Source organism: Myotis lucifugus, unplaced genomic scaffold (assembly GCF_000147115.1).
Source record: "Myotis lucifugus unplaced genomic scaffold, Myoluc2.0 scaffold_18, whole genome shotgun sequence".
Classification (NCBI taxonomy): domain Eukaryota; kingdom Metazoa; phylum Chordata; class Mammalia; order Chiroptera; family Vespertilionidae; genus Myotis; species Myotis lucifugus.
The window spans coordinates 310,641-334,576 of record NW_005871066.1 but is presented as its reverse complement, the minus strand read 5'-3'; the positions used below and the strand labels follow the sequence as shown (position 1 = coordinate 334,576).

General features: G+C 47.7%; 1 protein-coding gene across 2 annotated transcripts in view; it reads right to left on the bottom strand.

The window, feature by feature from the left end:
- The window catches only part of IMMP2L (inner mitochondrial membrane peptidase subunit 2), a 462,659-nt gene that overhangs the window by 287,468 nt on the left and 151,255 nt on the right, over positions 1 to 23,936 (bottom strand). Inside the window, exon 5 of one of the 2 annotated variants that reach the window (XM_023751027.1) lies at positions 16,768 to 17,640. The exons of the other annotated variant lie outside the window; for it this stretch is intronic. Coding sequence (XP_023606795.1) covers positions 17,577 to 17,640 — 64 coding nt within the window. The 3' untranslated portion in view covers positions 16,768 to 17,576. Of the gene's footprint in view, positions 1 to 16,767; positions 17,641 to 23,936 lie in introns of those variants that run through there. 2 annotated transcript variants of the gene reach the window in all.

Genomic DNA, 23,936 nt, shown 5'->3' with positions numbered 1-23,936 from the left:
GGCCCTGTGACCCGGCTCTGTGACCCGGCCCTGTGACCGGGCCCTGTGACCTGACCCTGTGACCTGACCCTGTGACCTGACCCTGTGACCGGGCCCTGTGACCCTGCCCTGTGACCTGGCCCTGTGTGGCTGACCCGGCCCTGTGACCCGGCCCTGTGATCGGGCCCTGTGACCGGGCCCTGTGACTGGGCCCTATGACCTGACCCTGTGACCTGACCCTGTGACCTGACCCTGTGACCCGGCCCTGTGACCTGACCCTGTGACCTGACCCTGTGACCTGACCCTGTGACCGGGCCTTGTGACTGGGCCCTGTGACCTGACCCTGTGACCTGACCCTGTGACCGGGCCCTGTGACCTGACCCTGTGACCTGACCCTGTGACCGGGCCTTGTGACCGGGCCCTGTGCAGCTGACCCGGCCTGCTCCCAATTCCCACTGCTACGAGCGAGGCTGCCCTGCCTTCCACGGGTTCTCTGGGACTCACACGACTTCCTGACACGCTGAGACACCCTTACAAGGCCGGCGGGGTCCTGGGGGGACTGAGGAAGCCCAGTAGCCGGCCTGGACCCCACAAGCAACCAATTACACATGCCCCAGGCACTCACAGGGAGTTCTCACAGCAGCGTAGTCACTGAGCTGATGGAGAAATCGCCACCCATTTTTAAAGGTAAACACAGATAAAAATATAAAGTTGGGTTTCAACGAACCGAAGTGGACTGTGTGTCAGTTGAAAATGAAGACAGACACTTGTCATATATGAACACCAACTCCAGGAAACTCCGGGAGGCGTTGGCGGGGAGAACGGGCAAATGAACCGTGTTGATTATTCATGTGTGGGGTGGGTTCAGGAAAGGGACAGGAATAAGCCCACTTTCACTCAGGCTCTGTGTACCCGAAACCCTGCCTCATTTCAGAAGCAACAATAGCGAGGGACATGGACTCAGATGCTTCCGTGTTCTCACTGAAACACGCAGGGCCCTCGGATTCTAAGCTAAGATGCCTGGACAGCCCAGTCAACTCCTCACCATCTTTCCTTTTGCACTTTAAAAACACGATTGCAAATATAATCGATGACAATCACATGGAAAAATGTGCATGGGATATGTAAAACAGAATCAAATATGGAATACATGAAAGTTAAAATCACTAAAAGCAGCAAAGCCTGAAAGAGAGTAATTTTTAAGGCGTTAAGTATATTACCGCCCCTGAAAGAGAGAAAGGCCAAAGGGAATCTCTGGGAAGTCACTGTCCTGTAGCAACGACACTCTGTATAACTGGGCCTAGGGAAGGATTTCACAGGACGGCAGGATGATGTAACACACCAATTAGTAGAAGCATAAGCTTCGCCTTCCGCTATTGTCCTGTTTCTTGAAGGAACTTAGAGGAGTAATTTACTATTGCCATTAACCTGATCTGGCTGCTTTATTATCAGAAGATGCAAACCCGGCTGAAATAAAAATTCTAATCTTCAATCATGAATGGTTGTCCAATGGGGACCCTGTAAACCACCAACCCCATTTCGGGAGATAGCTTATCTCCCATAAAGTGTGTTGCGAGACATAAAGTGTCACTGGTTTACCTCTCACTGATCCGGCCCCTTCAGGAAGCTGGGTGTAGTTTTAATAAAACGGGACTCATAAGTTTTTATTACATTTATAATGAATGCTTTCCGGTTTTATAGGCTCTCTGAAGGAGCAATTTCGTTTCTCTATTAAAACATGGCTTTACGTCCTTCACAACTCTCAGGTTTCAATTTTATGTCGTCGCTACCACGCTAAATATAAATGAAGACACTGAAGTTTTAATAAAGGGATAGAGTTATTTTTTTACCAACATGTATGGGATACGAATCTAGAAAATTAGAGAGAGAAGTACAGAAGATTAGAATCCCTTTCTAGTCTCATTCCTTCTACAGCCTTCCCATCATACAAACGTCTGAAAACCAATAAATGGTTATATCAGGGTCTATAACATATTTAGGTGCTAATAAAGAAGGATTCTTGATATTGCCTTTTCAAAGTATAATAAAAATCCTTTTAAACTGACTTACTGGTGCAGTGGAGAGGATAACCCTTTCACTTATCTGGTGGATATTTAATCAGTCTCTTTATTATATCCAGCACATCCCCTAAGATCTTCAGACATGCTGGCTTCCTTTTCCCCATCACGGTCTAATCCAAGCCCAGCAGTGGGGGGACCATTACAGGTGAACTACTTAAAGGTAGACAGAGGAAACTGTGTTTACGTTCCCAACTAACCTCCTATATGCTGTGTCCTAACTAAGGAGCTGATGCTGCAATAGTGACTGAGGTGTTGCCTCTGCCCATGAAAAGCTCACTATCTGCTGGAGAAAAGAGACGGGCATATAAACAACTGTAACTCATTGTGGATGGTAACGTAGATATCTATGGTTTGGTTGATTTTAGAGAGAGGAGGGGAGGGGGAGAGGGAGGGGGGAAGAAGGGAGGGAGGGAAGGAAATAGAGAGAGCTCAATTTGTAGTTTCAGTTCTTTATGCATTGGTTGGTTGCTTCTTGCATGTGCCTGATTGGAGACCGAACTCGCAACCTTAGTGCATCAGGATGACACTCCAACCAACTGAGCAGCCCGGCTAGGGCCAAGATCTGTACTCATAACAGGTAACTCCGAGCGGTAATGGAACCACTGAGGACTGCAAACAGCTCTCCCTGGAGGTGATATTTCATTCGGAAACTAAGAGATAACAAGGAGTTCATCAAAGAGACAAAAGATAGAAAGCACTGCAAACAAGAGGAGGAGCCCACACAGGACTGCTAAGCACACTTGGCACCTCGCACCAATGCAGTTCTTACGCACGGTGCTCAGCAGCGACCTCACGGGGAATGAGTGCTAAGCAAACAACAAAAGACCGCTTCCCTGTGTCTTTTCAGATGAGGTCTTCCACGAGGCAAATTCAGGTCCCAGCGTGGGATCCTGTTCTCATCCTAGCTTGTTGAGGCATTTGGGAACAATTCTCATCTGTTCTTCTATGAAATTCTAGCATCACACACCTATGCTTGAAGGGTCCAAAGACATCTTTTAAACGCAAACAATTCATTAAAGGGATATGCAGAGCATGCCTCCTCCATCCTACAACCATATAATGAAAATCAATGTGTTGTCCCCAACCAGCATTTATCATGTCAAATCCACAGGCAACTGCCTCAATGGCAGGAATTCAATCTTTATGCAATTTTTTTTGAGAATTACACTCTCCAATCCATGAGAAAACTAGATCCTAATCTCAAAGCACATCTTTCAAGTGATAGCTTCTTAATAAAACGTCTCAAATGCTGTGATAAGCACATCACTCCCGGGATAAAGCAGAATTGTCGCCGAGAAACAACCAGAAGCCAAAGGAAGGTTTTCCATTTCCTTTCATATCAAGTGATTAACTTCCATGATCCCCATCATTGGCTGAAAAAGTCAATGCAACTTAAATCCATTAATGGAACTTAAATTTTTCTCTTTATTTAAAAATATGTTTTTATTCATTTCAGAGAGGAAAAGAGAGGGACAGAGAGAGGGAAACATCAATGATGAGAGAGAATCATCGATGGGCCGCCTCCTGCACGCCCCACACTGGGGACTGAGCCAGCAACCTGGGCATGTGCTGGGAATCGAACTGTATGGGTCAACACTCAACCACTGAGCCACACTGCCCAGACGTCACTTAAATTTTTCTAGGAAAGGGAACTATTCACTGACGTGCTGGCCCCTACGTCCACCTTGCTAACAATTCTCTGATGACAAGTTTCAAGAATCATAACTGCACTTGTCATGCACTCGGAGCTGCCTGTCATGAAGAATTCACTGTGAGAGAATTCTTCCTTTCTCCCTCGCAGTCTTATCATTTAAACTCGTCTACTCCCAGTACACCCAACGGGGCAAAGATGAGTGTCCTACAGTTAGCTTCCCTCGCCAGCCCCGCCAGCAACTCCATTGCCTCCACTTTGTTCTACGTGGCTGCACTCCGATGATTGACAGCTGAGAGGATATGTAAAACTGACTCCTTGCAGAGACGGACTGAACACACTACCAAAAACAGAATCAAAGGAGACATCATCCGAGCAAGGAGTGAGTCTGGGGAAACGGACTACTTCTCTTTGGGAATGGAATAAAGGGGCAGTGAGCGATTTCACTCTATGAGCTAGTTGGCCCAATACCGACTGATTAGCAGAGCAGAAACGGAGATGAGTGTGTGTGGGAGGTTGTGGATTCATACACAGGGGGCCTCCTGAAACCCGTTTTGGAAAATAGGTGATAGAAGCAAGCAAGCAGACAAATGAATCCGCAGGTGCCCCCCATATGGAGGGAGCGAGCACAGCATAGACCTGAGGGATGGTCTCCTGCCCAGCCGCAAACACTGACGGTCATGGGGGAATAATCGGTCCCTTTGCAAAAAATGCCACCTGCTCTCTAGAAAACCAGAAGTAACCATTCAAACCTCCAAAACTAGGACTATTCATAGAGATGCCAGGAAAAGGAAATGGTTCATGTTGAAAGGGATATGTTATTGAGATGAACTCATTCTTGAAACAAATGTTCCCACGAAAAGAATGACTCAATCATCTTAATAAGCAAGGCACAGGTTTGGTTTGGTTTTGGTTGGTCGGTTGGTTGCCATTTTTTAAGGGTATTTCCAGGCGTTTCCTCTCCATCGATGAGTATCCTGACCTGTACGCGTGCTCATGGATTTCTCTCTAGCTCTGCCCCTTCTATCCCCTCGCAGTGCTGTGATATTATTTTCATTTTCTTAAGCCAGTTTTCTAGAAGAAAGTTGTGGACTCAAAAATTTTACACCTGCTAATACCTTTTCTGAAAAATAAACCAAAGGTCATAACCAAAATTTATTTCTTTGGTGGCAGAGTTAGCATTTCTTTGTTGTTTCACTTCACGTGTAGCTATATTGATGTTGATATAAAATGAAATTGTACCTTAACCTTCTCGTTACTGTGATGGTCAAATCGATCACCATTCACTGGAATCTCAAAGAGCATCATTGAACAAAGTCTCATGCCGGGATTTCCAGAGGCAAATGCTAAAATGAGGACTCATGTGCAAATAACTCATTTAAAAAGCAAGAAGCCCAGCTGGTGTGGCCCAGTGGTTGAGCATCACCCTATGACCCAGGAGGTCACAGTTCAATTCCCTGTCAAGGACACATGCCCAGGTTGTGGGTTCAGTCCCCAGTAGGGGGTGTGCAGGAGGCAGCTGATCGATGATTCTCTCTCATCATTGATGTTTCTCTCTGTCTCTCTCCCTGTCCTGTCCTCTCTGAAATCAATAAATATATTTATTTTGCTATTTTCCACTCCCTCGCATATTCTGTGCAAGTTTCCCTTTCAACTCATCTCACAAACACTCGGTGTTGTTGGGTGGTCCATTTGAATCCGCCCAAATACGGATTCCCGGAGGCTGACTGCACAGCCCTGGGGTTCCTATGAGGTGAGCACCACTGGGCCTGCCGGCTGGTGGCTGGCCCTCTGGGAAAGATTTGTGTGTGTCCTTCTCTTTTTCTGCCTGTTTTTGCAGCTTTTACAGTTGCTGTAGATGCAGAGGAGCCGTCTCAGGCTCCAGAGAACCAGCGCTGGGTAGTGAGGAAGGCTGACAAGACCGTCTCTGCCTTCTCGCCCTGCTGCTGATGTGGTTTCTTGCACACAATTGCTCATTTTCAGGCGGCGGTGCTGTTTTGGGGATCTCTTGCACACAATTGCTCATTTTCAGGCGGCGGTGCTGTTTTGGGGATCTGTGTTTTGTCAGACAGGCAATACTTCTCCATGTTGCTTTTCACGTTGAGGGCCGGCCAGCCTGCGCCAGGTGCCGATGCCATGCGGGCAGGTGTCCCTGTCCCGCTCTCTGTCCCAGGAGTCCACTGGCCAGTCTGCCCCAACGCCATACTGTTTTCATAGCCCAGGAGTCCACTGGCCAGTCTGCCCCAACGCCATACTGTTTTCATAGCGATCGTCTCCGGGTCGGGCAGGAGAACTCTTCCTACGTCGAATTATTTTTTTCCAAAAGTGCCTTTGTCAGCGAGGCAAACGGCAGCCGCATTAAATGAGATGGTTTCACTGTTTCATAAGAGGCAGCATCCTTGAGGGCTTCGTAAAAATATCTAAGCAGGAATAGATACTTCATTTGAATAACTTCATACCATCACCAGGGCTAATTTTTGCGATGAGCTAGCTCTATTTTTTCTTCCTTTTAATTATGCAGTGGGAAGAACAACAGCTCCAACGAGTGGAGGATGGCTTAGAACTTCCTGTGACATGTAGGGCTCCGGCCTCACTCCCCTCGTTCTGGCCCGCGGGGTCCTGGCATGGCCTGGGATCCACGCATTGGACGTGGCGAGGGGTCCCTGGATCCCACTTTCAGAAACTGCCTGAAAGCCAGAGCAGCCGTGACCTCGTTGAGATGGTCAGCGTCCCAGGCTTTCCAGAGAGGCTTTTACAATTCTCTCAGGGGTCTGGCATTAACGCACAGTAACAGGAGTTCCTGTGGAAACATCATTTCGGAGAATGAACAGCTACATATCTACACGGGATCATGAAAACGCACCAGTAGTGCATGTCGTAACTCGGTGGTGCCGTCTTCCCCACGCCAGCCTAAGGCCTGCATTTCCTTAAGGATTTCCATCGCTTCCTTGACCCCTTCGTTCATTTCAGTGGCTCGGCACAGATGGCCCTTTAACCGTGTAGACTTCCTAGGTCGTGGATGTATTTGTAATTTCAACTTGCAAGGCCGGGCCTGGGCTGGCTGGCTGGTTTAATATGCACGGTCTTGCCTGAGGGGAGACAGGCCACTGATGTCCAGGATTCATTGCTCTTCTGCAATAACTGGCTTTAGCCGGGGGCCCAGATTTCAGAACCGCTCATGGGAAGGTCATTTCTGCCACCAGGGACATTGCTGAGTGCCTCTGACACACATCGCTCTGGCCGACGACTGGCCAGCCTGAAATAATGAATCAGAAACAAGCTTTAATGGCTGATTGAATGCAAACCTTGCAGCTTTTAAATGAGGTCAGTTGGTTCTGTTCCAACAGTAGACACTTTCTCAAGTCCTGTTGGGCTCGTGAGCATTTTTTAGGTCTCGCTGAACATCTGAGCCTCGGACATTTCTGCAGTTTCTTTCAAGACTGTGCAGGGGAACGTTGTATGCATGCTGCCTGGGATTTATGGGTGCAGTTCTCTTTAACTTTGTCATGGAAACAACTGATGCAACTTCTGAAAACAGGCTGAAAGTTGACCCCTTTGTTTTATTCAACGCAGCAAACAGAACATACAAAAGCACGAGTGCGCGCATCCTCGATTTACAGATCTTTCGGGAGGAGGACATTTCTTATGAGAAATGTGACATCTATGAGGACTGAGGAGCTTAAAAGGGTGTGCCAGGGGTGCCAGCCCTGGTCCTCGCCCGTGCCAGGTCACTTCAGAGCAGGAGAGAGACTTCGGCCCCAGTTTGGAACCTTTGCTCATATTTTGGGATTCCGTTAGCAGCCCATACATGCTAGGCTAAGACCATTTCCCGTAGCCAAAGCATGAAGAGGTGAATTCTTGTTATTGTGTTTATGATTCAAGTTTTCTGCCCACCATAGTCTTTTGAATTATATTGCATGTATATATATATATGTATATATATATATATGTAAAAGGCTAATATGCTAAGTGTCTGACCATCCCACCAGTTGTTATGACATGCACTGACCACCAGGGGGCAGACCCTCAACGCAGGAGCTGCCGAGCTGCAGTGACTTGGCAGTGGCGGTTCTCAGATGACACACCCCGAAACCAGAGAGGAGGGAGCCCGATTCTTCATGGGGCTGCACGATTCCACCTTCGGCCGTGGGTTATGTTGTTGCTGGGGCACTGTCAGCCCCGAATCTGGTTTACTGCACACTTGCGTTTGCCTTCCACACCCTGTACGACAGCAACTTTGCAGAGTGCCCTCTCACGCTCCGGACCCCTCGGGGGATGTCGGAGAGCCGGTTTCGGCCCAATCCCCACAGGCCAGGCTGAGGGACCCCCACCTGCTGGAGGGACCCTGCTCACTCCACAGACGCCCTTCGAGCCGCGGCACGCCCCAGGTGTGGCCAGCTGGGGAGGGACCACAGGAGGTTGGCTCCAGGGCATGTCTGCCTGTCTCACCCAGTCCCGCCCCCCTGGCCACCTTCTAATTAATTTCCTTTCAATGTGCACTGGGTCACTAAAGTATACAAAGGCGACCGCATTCTCTGTAGCTCATTCTTTTGAAAATACAAGGAAAGAAAACGAAAAAGGTTGCTGCCTCTGCCATGCTGAGCCCTCTTGCCCCACCCCCGGAGAGCTATTGAAAACCTCCAATGCATGCAGAGATCCGAACATTCCAGAAGCGCGGATTTAATGTTATATTACAGAGATGATTACTAGGCTATGCAAGGAAGGCTGGTAGTTATTTCATCTCTAATAATTCTCTGGCTTTAGAATTTCACTCGTAGTGATCATTCTTCCGCGTCATGATTTGAAGTGAAGGGGTTCCTACAATTACTGGGATTTGCTTCTGATCCGCATAGAGCTGGTCTTGTGGTTTGGAAACCAAAGGGAGGAGGATGATTCCGTTACAGCTTTCATTCCCATCAGTGGATTTGGGGAGCTGCCTACTCTGTACCCATCTCCCGTGGCTCCTGTTCTAACAGCACCCCAACTTCCTGCACTTACCTGCCCGCCCGGAGGTGCAATGCCTCCTGAGAAGCTGAGTCCCGTCCTAGCGCCAGGAGGGGTTTGATCTGTCCCAGGGGACACCAGCTTCCTTGCCTGAGTGTCCTAGGAAAAGAGTCAGTGACCCCTTTAGAGCCCGATGCTGGGGTTAGCGCTCGGGGCCTTTCTGGAAAGGTCTTTATTGTTCGGCCTGGAGAGCTTCCAGAGCTGATTCTTTTCCTCTCTGGCCTGACTGCTGGCTGCATCCCAATCCTAACAGGACACGTAGCTTTAAGATGAAAACTCAGCCCTGGATGGTTTATCTCAGTGGATAGAGCGTCAGCCTGCAGACTAAGGGATCCCGGGTTTGATTCCCGGTCAGGGCACATGCCAGGGTTGTGGGCTTGATCTCCAGTAAGGGGCGTGCAGGAGGCAGCTGACCAATGATTCTCTCATCATTGATGTTTCAATCTCTCTCCCTCTCTCTTCCTCTCCCTTCTATCATGTCATATATACTGATATATGATAATGATTCACTGTGGGTCTCAGAGTAGAGAAACCAGGAACATTATAACTTAGCTGGGGTGTGGGGTTTGGGAGGGGGATCTATAGACAAGGCGTCCTGGATATGCATGTACCTCTGCATTTTTAAAAGAGATTTACAAAGGGAACATTAACATGTACCATTTGGGGTTTTGATTCAGATATCTGTGGGAACCACGTCATGCCCGCCTTTGATAAATTGTCCTTTCTTCTCTTCCCTTGCCCTACAAGATGCTTGATTTCCGCACTGAAATAGTTCAGAATGCGTCTGCGGCGGACTGGAGACAAGTCCTCACACTGAGCCTTCTGAACTTGAAAGACTTGGTGCCTGAAACGATGGATGTTCTTTTGATGATATCGTTCTTTTTCTAATATTTGCATTTTCTTGTGCCTCATCTGGTGGAATTTGACTTCTCATCTTTTGCCCAAAAGAATCTTAAGAAACTATTTAGTTGCAAATTCTAATTTGTGAGAAGTGATAGCCCCCAAATTAGATTTCAAAGCAAATCTAAAATGTGGGCTATGCTTTGAAGCTCTCTTTTTCCGGGGAAGAAAGAGAATAGAGTATATTAATCCTTCTGTGTTCTCCTGCTTGCTCAACATTGTAAAACAATTCTCTTGAAATGAGAATACCTCAGAGAATGTGTGCTCCGGACCTCATGGAAGGAACATAAGATGGCAAAATTGGTCATGTGTGACTCCAGGAGTCTAGTGACAGAGAACAGAGTGATGGAAAGGTGTCTGGAGTGACTCAGGGGTGAATTGGAATTTTCCCAGAGAGAAGATAGACATATTGGAGAAAAAGAAAGATCGTCTCGGGGGAGGGGGGGGTGTTAGCCACATATGGTGACCGAAGAGGACTTTAAGGAGGATGAATTTCAAGAGGACAATAGAAAAGACATTCCAGTCATCAAGATGGGAAATGATTATGGGATGGGAGAAAGTTTCAGCTGAGAGGGAAGATTCAGAGGAAAGCCTGGTTGACAAGTCGATGAGCACATTTACAGATGAAAAATGTAGACGCAATAAAGAGTGAGGCCAACGTGTGTGAGCGCCAAGGTCAGGGGTGTAGTAGGAAGAACGGAAGTCGAGTTTGAACAGAGAAGTTTCTGAAAGAAGGAGAAAAGTAATGTTTTGTTGAAATTTCCTTCTGAGGCTTCCCTGAGATTGACATATTTTTCAAGAACATGTTTGTATTGATTCTTAGAGAGAGAGGAAGGGAGGAGAGAGAGTTAGAAACATTGATGAGAGAGAAATATCTGTGGGAATATCACCAATTAATTGGCTGCCTCCCGCACACACACACCCCACTGGGGATTGAGCCCACAACCCAGGCATATGTCCCCTGGTTCATGGATGGGTGCTCAACCACTGGGCCACACGATGTATTTTTTATATTATTATAGGTGGTTTCGTGCTTTCTGTATCTAACTTTCTTTTACTGTTGATGTCTTGAACTTGGATCTCTTTTTCTTAGCTGTTAACATGGTACTAGACTCTCATTAAATGTTGAACGACACGCAGGATGGAACAGGGCTCATCGGCAGGTAGCATGGGGGCCTCCAGGCTGGTGTGGGGCCTAGAGACAAAGTTCCCTGGCTTTTCTCCACCTGACCCAACCCTCGGGTCCACCTGTCATCGTAGCACCTATTTCTCAGTGGGCTTTTGATGTTACACCTGTGCATACTATAAAGCTACATGAAGAATGGCTATTTTGCAGTTCAAATACTGCTCTATGTTGTTGCTAGAGTAATCGGGTAGACACGCTCTTTAGAGGCTCATTTGCTACAATGATGTCCTCTAAAGCATTATTTATCACTAGAGGCCTGGTGCACATTAAAAGGAAATTAATTAGAAGGTGGCCGGCAGGGCAGGACTGAGCGAGATGGGCTCAGCACAACCTGGAGCCAACCTCCCGCGGTCCCTTCCTGGCTGGCCACACCTGGGGTGGCGCTGGGGCTCAAAGGGCATCTGCAGAGTGAGCGGGGTCCCTCCGGCAGGTGGGGTCCCTCAGCCTGGCATGCGGGGATCAGGCCAAAACTGGCAGTCCGACATCCCCCGAGGGGTCCCAGAGTGTGCAAGAGGGCACTCTGCAAAGTTGCTGTTGGTTGGTAGCTCCTGTGTTGAGCGTCGGACCCCTGGTGGTCATTGCATGTCATAGCTACCAGCCCGCCGGTTGACCGGTTGCTTAGGCTTTTATATATATAGCTGATGTCCTCTAAAAATTGATGTGCTCTTCCAGGCTGATGGGACGAGGCCTCGTATTCTTATAGGAGGGCATCATATCCTGATAAAGGTGATAACTACTTCCCTAGCTAAGCAATCTTTCTGATTGAAGGTAGCTAAATGTTTGGCATTGACACTAAGAAATACCTCTAGGCTCCATTGGTATATGAATAAATTGGAAATGAATATTATTTTTACCACTTTTATTAACTGAAACTACATATTAATTTTGAATTTAAATGTAATTAGTGATTGCTTACTTTCTGAAAATTACTCTAGAATTTCTGAATAAATAAATTGTGCTTTTTAAGGTTCTCCTTGCTCTATTTCCATAAGTGCTATTAGTTCTAAACTACAGATTGGGAGCCACCCCCCATGGCAGTAAAGTAGTGAATGTTTAAAGCATTTCTGTGTAAATTCTTCAAAGGATAATTAGATGATTATACTGGTACTTGGTTTGAGATAGCTAATTTTTAAAAATCTACTGCTCCCACATCTAATTATTACATATTAGAGGCCCCGTGCACGAAATTCTTGCACAGGAGGGGAGGAGGTGTCCCTCAGCCCGGCCTGCGCCCTCTCGCAATCCGGGACCCCTCCGGCAGGGTCCCTAGGTCTGGCCGGCGATCAGGGCCTATCAGGGCTTTCCTTTCCCCAGCTGTCGGCAGCTGGCCTGCTCCCTCCGCTGCCACTGCTTGCCATCTGTGCAACAGCACTCCCCTTTCCCCCACCACCAGTCGCCTCCCTCTACGGGGCGATTGCTTGCCAGCCCTGCACACCCACCACAGCATCACTGGCCAATGGCCTGGGCCTCCCTCTGTGGGGTGATGGTGGAGCCCCCCATCAATCGCCCCGCTGCTGGTGGCCTGGGCCTCTCTTTTTCGGGTGACCAATCTCGGATCCCCCTCCCCCGTGATCCTGGGGCGATGGCCAACCAATAGCAGAACAAATAGTTCTGCTGTTCAGTTGTTCGGTCGATTTGCATATTATACTTTTATTATTATAGATTAATGCTAACATATTAGCAACATATTAGCAACCATGAAACTTCAGTTGCAGCCAACCACACTGGGGGGGAGAAAAGGTAACTATGTTAGTATTTCATATCAAGGCCCCAAGTGTGGCACCAGACCAACCCTCCCATTTCCTCCTCTTACTCCAGGCCCCGCCTCCCACACCTGCTTACCCCAGATCACCTAAACTGTTCCATCCACCTGGTCCACCTACACTGTTTCCTGTACCTGATCCGCCTACACTGTTTCCTGCACCTGATCTGCCTACACTGTGTTCCATCCACCTGATCCACCTACACTGTGTTCCATCCACCTGATCCGCCTACACTGTGTTCCATCCACCTGATCTGCCTACACTGTGCCCATCCACCTGATCCACCTACACTGTTTCCTGCACTTAATCCACCTACACTGGGTTCATCCACCTGATCCACCTACACTGTGTCCATCCACCTGATCCACCTACACTGTGTTCCATCCACCTGATCCACCTACACTGTGTTCCATCCACCTGATCCACCTACACTGTGTTCATCCACATGATCCACCTACACTGTGTTCCATCCACCTGATCCACCTACAGTGTTCATGCACCTGATCCGCCTACACTGTGTTCAGCCACCTGATCCGCCTACACTGTGCCCATCCACCTGATCCACCTACACTGTGTCCATCCACCTGACCCACCTACACTGTGCCCCACCCATCTGACTTTGTGCTACATGCTTTGTTTTAAAGCCCCCCTTCTGACACCCGGAAGATCATTTTTTCCCTCCTCGCCACACTCTGTGAGCCCCTGGGAGAAGGCCTTTGTAATTAGACTTCTTAGCTCTAAGGAACATCTCATAACCTGCCAGTAGCAATGTCGTGCTCTGGGTTGGGACATAATTAAATATCATTGTGGTAGTTCAGTCACAAAATAAAATAATGTAAAGGGGTTATTAATTACACACTTACTGTGGTTTTGGAATTCCAGTCAATAATGAGCTATGTAATAGGGAGAAATCTTTCTTGCCTTCACCATTCTCATTACTTGGACTATTAAAAAATATTTTTAAAAAAACCACATCGATGAAAATTGTACTTTTCGTGAGTGATTAATCACCTGAAGGAATTCTGATGACATATTGACACGTTGGATAGGGTCTAATGAATGCCTTGCTGTGAGACTTTAAAACCAAAGCTGAGTGGTACAAGTGATACATAAAAGCGCTGCCTGGACTCTGCGTGAGACCATTGTTCCTGACTGAAGAAGACAAAAGAGCAAGTACTGAGTTTTGGGGGCCAGTCATAGTTTGCATGGCGGGGGGTCCTTGGGCTGGAGCATGAGGAGGAAGGCAGCGTGGTGGGTGTTGGGTGCTGTGCCCACTCGCTATGAATAAGGGTGGTTTAACTAGCGGTCCCCCTCGGAATACCAGAGAATAAAAAACTAGTTTTGAGAACAAACCAAAAGGCTGAAGGAATCAAAGCAGAGAGGCAGAGGTGGAAGGAGGGAGGGACATGTGTCTGGCTGGCAGAAGAGACCCCTTTGACCGTCAGTGTCCAGTGACATTCAGCGGGACTGCTTCTCCGAGGAGCTGGGGAGCTGGGGGGGCGACAGTCACCCCCAGAGGATTCTAAGAGTGGCAGTGACCGTGCCCTTGAAACAGAGACAGCCTGTCCAGTATACATACTTTGAAGGGCGGCTCTCACGTGATGTGCGAGGCCTTGATGTATGATATGTATGTACCGTGTGTGATGTGTTTGTGGTTGAGGATTCAGTCTCGGTGATACATCCCAGTCCACCGCCCAGATGAAAAGGCAAGCAGCCCTTCCCGCAATCATGGCTACAGCAATCGATGGATTTTTATAGCTGGGACAGAAAGCCTTGATTGTATCCATTTGGACCTTTGATATTTGCCATTATTCGAGTCAAAGCTTTAAAATTGTTTGATTTTTTTTTTGGACATTGTGCAGGAATCCTAAATGAAAGAGATCAAAGCGAGGAGCATTGGGTGCTGTTCAGGGTGGGTTCCTCGGTGCAGCTCTGGCGTGTCCCTCTGGGGAAATTCAGGCTGTTGTCTATTTCACCCAGCATCGCCTCTAAGGCCTTCTGCTCTTCAGACTCATACTGAGAGCACTTCATATTTGATCTGGTGATTGCTTTTTTATGGCCTTTTTTCTGTCAGATGGAACCTCTTCAAAGAGGAGGGCCTGGCTTCATCTTTTGGGCTTCTCCTGCCTTGCGCTGTGCCCGGGACAGAGCGCGGCTCAGAAAACTTCCTGGGCAGTGGATACCTGACCCCGTCTCCCTGCAAATACCTGCTGAACTCCGTGTCCTCGCGTTCAGTGTCCCTCTGCCTGTTTACCCTGCCCCTTTGTGTTTCCATGGAAATAAGGCAGGGGCCCTGTTCGAAGGCTGTGGTAGCTGGGGAGGACCTCGGAATAGGAACCTCCATAGAACTGAATCCAGATGACTGTTTTTTGTCCTTTTTTTACGTATTTTTTAAATTAAAATTTTTATTGTGGTAAAATGTGTAACATAGAGATGATTATGTTAGGTCAGTTTTTTAGATGTCCCAGGACTATATGAGTTCTAGTCTATAAAACAGTGAATTAAGCAAGCTACTATTTTTCCAGATTCCTTTAGCTTCAGCCCTGTGATAAGGATTATCATCTCATATTGTAATTTTATTTCTATGAGGAAATAGCACCCGTTTATATCAGTTCTGATCTAATGCTTCTTTGTCTTTCTCTTTTCTCAGAGGGTGTCTAGCAGTTGGCTCCGAAAGGCTGGGGTCTGAGCCCTAGGCTCTTGCTCTGTGACCTTGGGTAGGTCGGTTAACTTCTCTGAGCCCATTTCTGCATCTTTCAAATGGGGACTGGAAGCCATGCCTCACAGCTGTTATGAAGACTGAATGGGTTATTATGTGGAAGTATTCTACATGATCCCTGCGTATAGGTGGTGGTGAGGAAGGGGTGTGTGTGTGTGTGTGCGTGTGTGTGTGTGCGTGTGATTTGTTATCTGTAATCTGAATAGAAAAATACAGTATCATAATTTTCATGGGAAGAGAGAGTTTATAGATCCTGTAATATTATCAGATACCGCAGCTTTATGTTTATGTGCTAATATACATAACACACATCAACAGCATGATTGAATACTTAGTACACATGTAAAATTGCACAGAATATTATAGCTTAGTCAGAGATTTTTATCTTACCTGTGCTGCAATGCAAAGGGGACTGCATGCTCTGGGGTTTACTGGGGATTAGACTCGGATTTCTGCAGCATGCCAAGCATTGGTATTGGAATGTACTGGAACAGAAGGGGGTTGTGAACTGCATGGGAAAGGCAGGCACTGCTCTGGGGGCATGTGCACCGGTGAGCACGTGGGCCTGTAAAGCATTTTCAAAACTGCTCACAGCAGGATTTGTCTCAGTCCCCGAAAAAATTCCTAGTTAGGGCACAATAATTCTTCACCCACTAGAGAAATGATATTATTTTACCATAATATTTCAACATGCAGATCCTGTGAGAGGGGAGAGATGACAACTGTAATGTGAGATGTATCCCCTCTGAGTGTGGACGGGGATGGCTAGACTTTCCGAGCCTGAGGGATTGGTGACCTGCTCCACTCTGCGACTCCGTGGTGCATAGGTCGCTTGTATCGTTATTATTTTTTAAAATATTTTATTGATTTCAGAGAAGGGAGGGGGAGAGAGAGATAGAAACATCCATGATGAGAATCACTGATCAGCTGCCTCCTGCATGCCCCACACTGGGGATTGAGCCCGCAACCCAGGCATGTGCCCTGACCGGGAATCGAACCATGACCTCCTGGTTCATAGGTCAACTCTCAACCACTGAGCCATGCTGGCTGGGCAATCGCTTGTATTATTAAAGCAACCACTGTAAACTTATTCCTTACAAAGTTAGGAAGATCAACAAGATGACAAACTAATTTTACTCTTCCTTTTATGATAGTTTTGATGATAGAGTGAATATATTCATAAAGTGTTTATAATTTCAAAGACACTTTTTATAATTACACTTCATATTTCATCTTAAAAGAAAACAAATGTGGAATTCAAATGAGAAGTCTGGCATACCAATCAGACAGCATGGCACGACAGAATGGTCACAACACCACTTTTTAAAGATAATATATCTAGCCTAGCCTAACACAGTCCTTAAGAAAGGCAAATTAAGAAAGAGTTAGGAAATATTTATATAGTTTAGTCCCCTTAAGTTCAACTCACAATAATATTCTTTTGGATTTTTCGTTTATTGGGTTTAAAACAATGAAAGAATTAATTCAGGTGCAAGTTATGACCTTTAATCAGTGAACACATCCTCTTTAACCAATTCATCGGATTAGTCAGCTAGTCATATATTGACATTGTGGAAGTGACAGAAAAGAGTATGTTTAAATTCTGTGTCAGGAAGGGAATAAAATGGATCTTAACACCAGGCATGGAGAGCCCAAGTGTGTGAGATGATGAAGAACCCCAGCCGGCTGGGGACCAGCGTGAAGCACCCCTCAGGCCCCTGCAGCTGGCGTGGTAGGAAGACAGGGGACCGCACTGGGGGGGACACATGGGTCTGCCTGACCCCAATTTCCCAGGCAGTACTGCTCTGTGGCCAGAGCTAGCGTAGGCCAGGGGGTCGGACAACTGATCATTGACGCTGTCCATCAGATCTGGCTTTTTTCATTACAGTCAGCCCCCCTTACGCAGCGAGTGGAAACCAGTGAAAAGAATAAAGTAACGAAGCACCGAAGGATTTCGAGTCGCCTTGAGGGACAGAAGCATTGTCACAGCCACACCTGGGCCCACCAGGCAGCATTGAGGAGTGAGTCTGACAGCGCGTGCACCTGGATCTGCTATAATAGTAACAAATACAATGGTGAAGTGGGATATGGTTTTAGACAATGAAATGCCAAGGGAATCACACAAGTCACGAGTGACAGCAGCTCACTTAGTGCAAGGATCCCACTGTTCCATGGCCCCCCGAAACCACCCGCGTGCACACACAGCAAGGCCACAGGTGAGCGTGTCTCGCTCCACGTCAGCAGTTTAGCGCAGTGATGCTGTGAAACCCGGAAAACTTCATCTCCCGCATTTTCAACTGCTTATTTTTCTCCTGCCAAGTCCCATCAATTTGGCAAGTCGCTGAGAGCCGTAATCACTAGAGAAAATGTAGGACAAAAAAAAAGAGAGAGAGAGAGAGCCAAATCAACTGATTTTGTTTCAATGGTCCATTTAACCCGCACAATGAGGAAGCTTGAGTGCTCCCACTAAATGTAATTAAGTGGCATTTTGTAATTTTTTGCTTAAAAGAAAAAGAGGTCTCGTCTAGAATAAAAAACAACTCGTGTCTTTAAGAACGAGCGGCAAAAATAGTTGCTCAAGTAATTCACAATAATGAATGTTTTGACTCTGACGGTGAATAGATTTCCTCATTAGCACAATCAAAATTCAATCCGAACAGAGTTTTGGCAGCGGCTCTTTAAAAAATAAAGGACGTCGATGCTATAGAATGTTTCCTTAAGGACACCCAGTCCCGGCGCCGTTCCGTTGCTCCGAGTCAGAAATCAATGTCGCGCCGGCCGTGATGGATGGCTGCCTGCCAGCCACACTTAAGCCGCCTGAAACTCATCACGGCTTTAGAATCTATTCTTCCAGCGAGAGTAATTCCATAACCTGACTTATTTAAGCGGGCGACTTCATTCAGACCCAGGGCCTAGCCGGCTCGGAAGGCTCCGGCACACGAGGGGGACAGCGTCCCTGTTGGTGTGACGCATGTTCATGGCACAGAGATTATTAAATGGGGGAACCACAGTCGCGGTGAGAGACAGACCACGCCTGTTGTCTCCACGCCTCCAACCCCTGGGCGCGAGGTCTAGTCAAGGCAAATGGACGAGGAGGAGGACCAGCTGCGAGAAAAGACTTTTTTCTCAGACGGTGATTAAAAGGAAAAGCTGCACCGTGTGTTGTATCTGTGACAGTCCCATTATGTCATGTCAGGGACAGTCTGTATTCTTGGAACAGATGTGACTCACTGTCCAGCCTGTGAGAAAGGCTAGTGCTCATGGGTCTGGGCTACAGCCCTAATGTACATGGGTAGTCAGTCCAATTACCTTTGCTAATTTCTCTCTGAAGCATGATTGACGTCGGAAAAATGGATCACTGCCATCCTCATCAACGCCACTCCGTCTCTGCCACAGGAACTGCTTCTCAGCGTTGTGTTAGAGACCAGACCTACTCGGACCACACGTCTCAGGCTGAGTGGGTGCTACAAACACTATGGTGCTAGGAGCGCTGTCTTCCTTGAAACACCTCAAGGCAACAGTATCTTAAGTTTTTATGCCTGAACTAGGCAAATGTTTAATTTACGTTTGCATCATACTTCCTAAAAACTTTGAATATTAACACGTTAAGCAACCAGTCACTGGTGACTGACACTATACTTTGCGTCCGGAAGACAAAACAGGCTGGGCGCTTAACGTGTTAAATACTACCAACAAGAGCATATCTAACCAGCCCTGGCCACTGTGGCTCAGTTGGTTGGGCATCATCCCGTGTACCAAAAGGTCGCCGGTTCGATTCCCAGTCAGGGCACCTATCCAGGTTGTGGGCTCCAGCCTCATTAACGGGTGGGGGTGTGCAGGAGACAGCCAATCGATGTTACTCTCTCTCCCCTTCTCCCTATCAAAAAAAAAATCAATAAATACACACACACACACACACACACTAGAGGCCCAGTGCACAAATTCGTGCACTGGTGGGGTCCGGCTGGCCCACCCTGATCGGGACCAATCAGGATGGGTCAGCTGGGGGGAGGGACCGAGAGCGGTTGGCGGGCCAGCCCCGCCCCCAATAGGGGGGGTGATCAGGGGCGGGGCTGGCCAAGGGGAAGGGCCACAGGCAGTTGGCCGGTTGGCCCCTCCCCCTGATCAAATTGTCAAACTCCCAGTCTGTCGAACTCCTGGTCAAGGGGACAATTTGCATATTAGCCTTTTATTATATAGGATATTTTTTAAAGAGCGTATCTGTATCAGGCATCTGTTAATACAAGCCAAGTCACTATGGGTGTACCTCATTGGAAGAAAATAAACAGGAAATCTAAGTTACAAACAGATCTTTACAAAGGAAAGTAGTCACTTTAAAAACACATTCACTGCTGTTTCCTATCACTTATCAAATTGAAAATCTGATTTGCTCTGTATCAACATTACTCCTACACGAGACAGTGAGGATGAAACACCAGAGAGACCGATGCAAATTCTGGCTCTACGACCCACCAGCCGTGTGACTTGAGGTAAGTCATTTACAGTTCCAAGTGTCAGATTTCTAATGTGGGAAATGGACATCATATTTACCTCCAGTGAAATACCATGGGTAGAGTGTCTAGCAAAATATTTATATTTATATTTTAAAAATCCACACCAGCCTAGCCTACATGTGTGAAAGGACTTGCTGATACAGTGCATTTATGAATCAAAGGGGCGAAGAGCTACTTGTGATGGCATTCGCCATTAACCGCGCAGGGCCCAGCCAGGCGTGTGCCGTGCCTGAACTTTCATCTTTAAATTGGAGCACAGGGTAACGCTTCCTGTGTGTCTTTAAATATAAGCATAGAGTAACACGTCCTGTGTGTATTTTCCACCAGGAGGGAAACGCCAGAGTTTCTGCCTCCATATGATTTATGCAACCAAATAACCTGAAACAAAATAAACACATTTTAATGGGGACAAACAACACTGTAAAAGCAATGAAAGGAGGCACCCGCAGGTACTGCTGAGGGACTCGAAGCCTCCGGCACAAACATGTTAAATGTTAACACATCCTAACATTATATGTGAAAAATGTGAGTTAGCTGGCCCGACCGTGCACAATGCCCTGAACCGAACCACGAAATAGGTTTTCTTTCCAGATGCTGAGGAATCATTCACCGATCGCTGGGCCTCACAGCACCTCCTGACACGGGGCGACATGAAGAGGATCATTTGGACGTCGGCACCTGGGTTTCCTTTCCCCTAAACCTTGCTGCGTCCGCTTTCGGGAGACAGACAGCAGGAGAGCAGGCGGGGCCAGGTGACCCTGCAGGTGTGCAGTGCATCGCTCTCTCGGGGAGGCTGCCGCCAGGAGAGAGCCAGGCGCCTCCAGGGTGATGTATGCCAGCGCTCCCACCCGGAGCCCAATTTGTCTGGGGAACCACAGTCATTCTGGTTCAATTGCACCAGGAATGAGTGGAGCAGAGAGCCAAGGGCCAGCCCTGGCTGCCGTCCATCCTTCACCACCGGCTGCGCCAGGGACAGGGAGAGCAGACAGGGTGCCTGGAGGTCCCCAGGTACAGAGCGGCCTCCTGAACCGGAGCCCCATGCAGGTGCGCCCCGCTGCACTGCACCTGTGCGCCATTCCTCTCGCCCAAAGGAGCCTGCTGGGGCTCCCCCCCTACCCCCCACCTTCCTCCTGCAGGCGGTGTGCACCGCCCAGCCCAGGCGCGCTCCCTCCCAACTCAACCCGAGGAGGCCTGGGTACTCCATCACCTCCGCTGATTCCAGAGGGCGGACTGAGAGGCTGAGGGCAGGAAGGAGTTAAAATGCACCCAAAAGAGAGAGAGATCAATCTATAAACATCCCTCAACGAATTAAGTTTGGACTATTCTAAGGACTCAGTTATTTCACAACTACTATCTGGCCTCTTATAACTATTTCTTTGTTTCATTCACTGTATTTCATTGGGAGAGAAAAAGGAGACCCTTTTCCATCATTTAACAAATTTCTTTTTATGCACTTTTCTGGGGACTTATATGTCCAAAGGTGGAAAAGACTGTTCCTTTACCCCAAGAAAAGAGAGGTTGTCTTCTGAAGAAACAATAGTGATTTTTAGATCGAGGCTTGATGTCGCCTTGTTCACCAGTCATTCGGCTGTTCCTGGAGTATCTGTTATTCCGAATACGGAATCTTTATTACCGTGTTGAACTGTGAAATATGTATGCTGCTTAAAGTGTTCGTACCACTGGTAATCCTGTACCTAAACCTCTAATAGAATTAAGAGCTGAGACCACACGGAAGCACGGGGTCAGGAACGCACAGCGTGCACCCCACATGCTCCAAGTGGCCGTTCTTTCATGAATGAGCCATTTCCGCGGCGATGGAGCTGACAGTCCTCCGGGCATCGCTGCCGTCCTGGATGACAGGGGAGTTCTCTGCTCCAGGAGAGTCCGTTTCCAAGTTTAGAGAAGCAGAAGCCTCCGTTCCAGACAGCCCGCTTCCTGATACTAAATCTTTACCATCTGCCTCCGAGAAACTAGCCATTTGGGGGATACTCTCTCCTCACAGAATATTCTCGCATCCGTGAAAACTGGGACATGAACGGAAAGGACAAAACAGAATCTGCTCTAACTGGAGAGAAGACACATTTCTCAGAATCTAACCAATCCTCACTTTTTAAAAAATGCATTCGGCGAAGTAGCGGGCTACAAATTTAACAGTCAGAAATCGAGGGCATTTTTGTACACCAATAATGAACTCTCAGAAAGAGAATCTAAAAACACAATCCCATTTGCCATTGCAACCACCAAAACAAAAAAAGGTACCTTGTAATAAACTTAGGGAGGTAACAGGCCGCTCAGAAAACTACAGGGCGCTGATGAAAGAGAGAGGGGAAGATACACAGAAGCGGGAGAATACACCGGGTTCATGGATGGGAAGGATTAACCATGGAAATGTCCATACCACCCAACGCAATCAATAGATTCCATGCGACCCCCATTAAAATACCAACAGCACATGTCACAGATCTAGAGCAAACACGCCACAAATGTACACGGAACCAACCATCACTTCTAAAAGCCCGTCATTCAAGAGCACGGACAGGAACAGTCCTCTCTGTCCTGAACCCACATGCACACGCCTTCCACTGGGAAGGGATTCAAAGGAAACAAAGGTTTAGTCCCCTGGTGGTGCATATAAGAACGGTAGGCAGGTCAACTAACAAAAGAAGTCACATCAAAATGTGTATGTGCATATGTGTGCAACTGCGCACACGTGAATGCTCATCAATGCTTGTGTGCGGGGCTACATGAGCAACATGCCGATGGAACGCACTTCTCCATTGGGCAGTATAATCTCAGCCCTGCAAGCAGATTCCCGACACACAGGTAGTAGGACAGGTGAACAGGCACCCTAAGTATTGCCAGAAGATGGCGGAAATGGTGGTCATGTGATTGGAGGAGATAAGGGTTAGTGGGCATTGCCGCGGGGAAAGGGGGGAGCGGTGGGATGATTTGGGCGGAAGACAGGAGAGGAACGAGAGACCAGCCCCTGGTGAATGATAAACACGTGGCTCGCATGTTGCATTGCCTTGGAAGCCAACACTCACTGGGCTTTTGAGCGTTTGGATTAAAATTCTATTGTTGAGAGCGCATGCAGAGTCTATTTAAGATGAGTAACTCCGGCATAACATGGAGACAATGATTCAGAGATGTGGTTTGATATTGTTTCAGATGCGCAGACTTTTTGTTTCAAGTCTTGAACATCAGAAAATGGAGTTCCCTATTGAGTATTATTCTAAAACCTTAAAGTCTTGCCGGAAGCTACATTTAAAAAGTTGCTAGTTTCCAAGATTGACAATGACATTATTTAAAAGAACAAAGACCTAGCTTGTGTCTATATAAAATGCTTTCTTTAAAAGGCAAAGTGATATGATGAAAGCTACAAAACTTTCACAGATCCCCTAATAGCGCCTAGGCTGCTCATAATTCCTAAAAATGTTTCCGATTTCATCATAAGGAGAAAATATGGTAAGAAAGAGGGCATGTAAGACACAAGATTCGTTGTAATCCAATCAAGTTTCAGGTGATAGAGATCTCACCTAGAGCATTTATGAGTGTGTCGAGGGGAGAAGCCTGCTACCGCTCAACTACATTCAAACATTTCCCAAAATGTAGGCCATCCAAGGCTCCATGCCATGAGAGAATCATGACTCCAAGAAAACCAGCAGCTGCTCACTGGAACTCCCAGGTGGAGAGAGCCGGTGCAGGGCACAGGAAGGAGGGAGCCACGGCCAGGGGGGTGGGCAGGTCCCAGGAGAGTGGGTGTGAGGGAGGGAGGGCTCCCTGGAGGGGGGGACCGAGTGTGAGCCAGATGCACAAGGGCCAGAGCACTCCAAGCATGGAATGTGCAGGCTCAGCGGTGAGGAAGCCCCCTGGGATCTCACTGGCCGAGGGGACGGCGGAAATGCAAGCCCTTGGGAGACAGGCAAGGCCAAGGTCATGAACCACAGTGCCAGAGGCTGGAGGGGATCCCGGCAGAGCTTTCATCAGCTGTGTCCACAGCCCGTGTTTCAGAGAAATCCTAAAGCTAACTGGGTCCACGTTTGTCACCAAAGAATCCAAAGTATGCACCGCCGTGCGTGAGGGCGCCCCAAGCCTGCTGCTAACAGCTTTATCCAAAGTCAGAGGACACCCCGAGCACA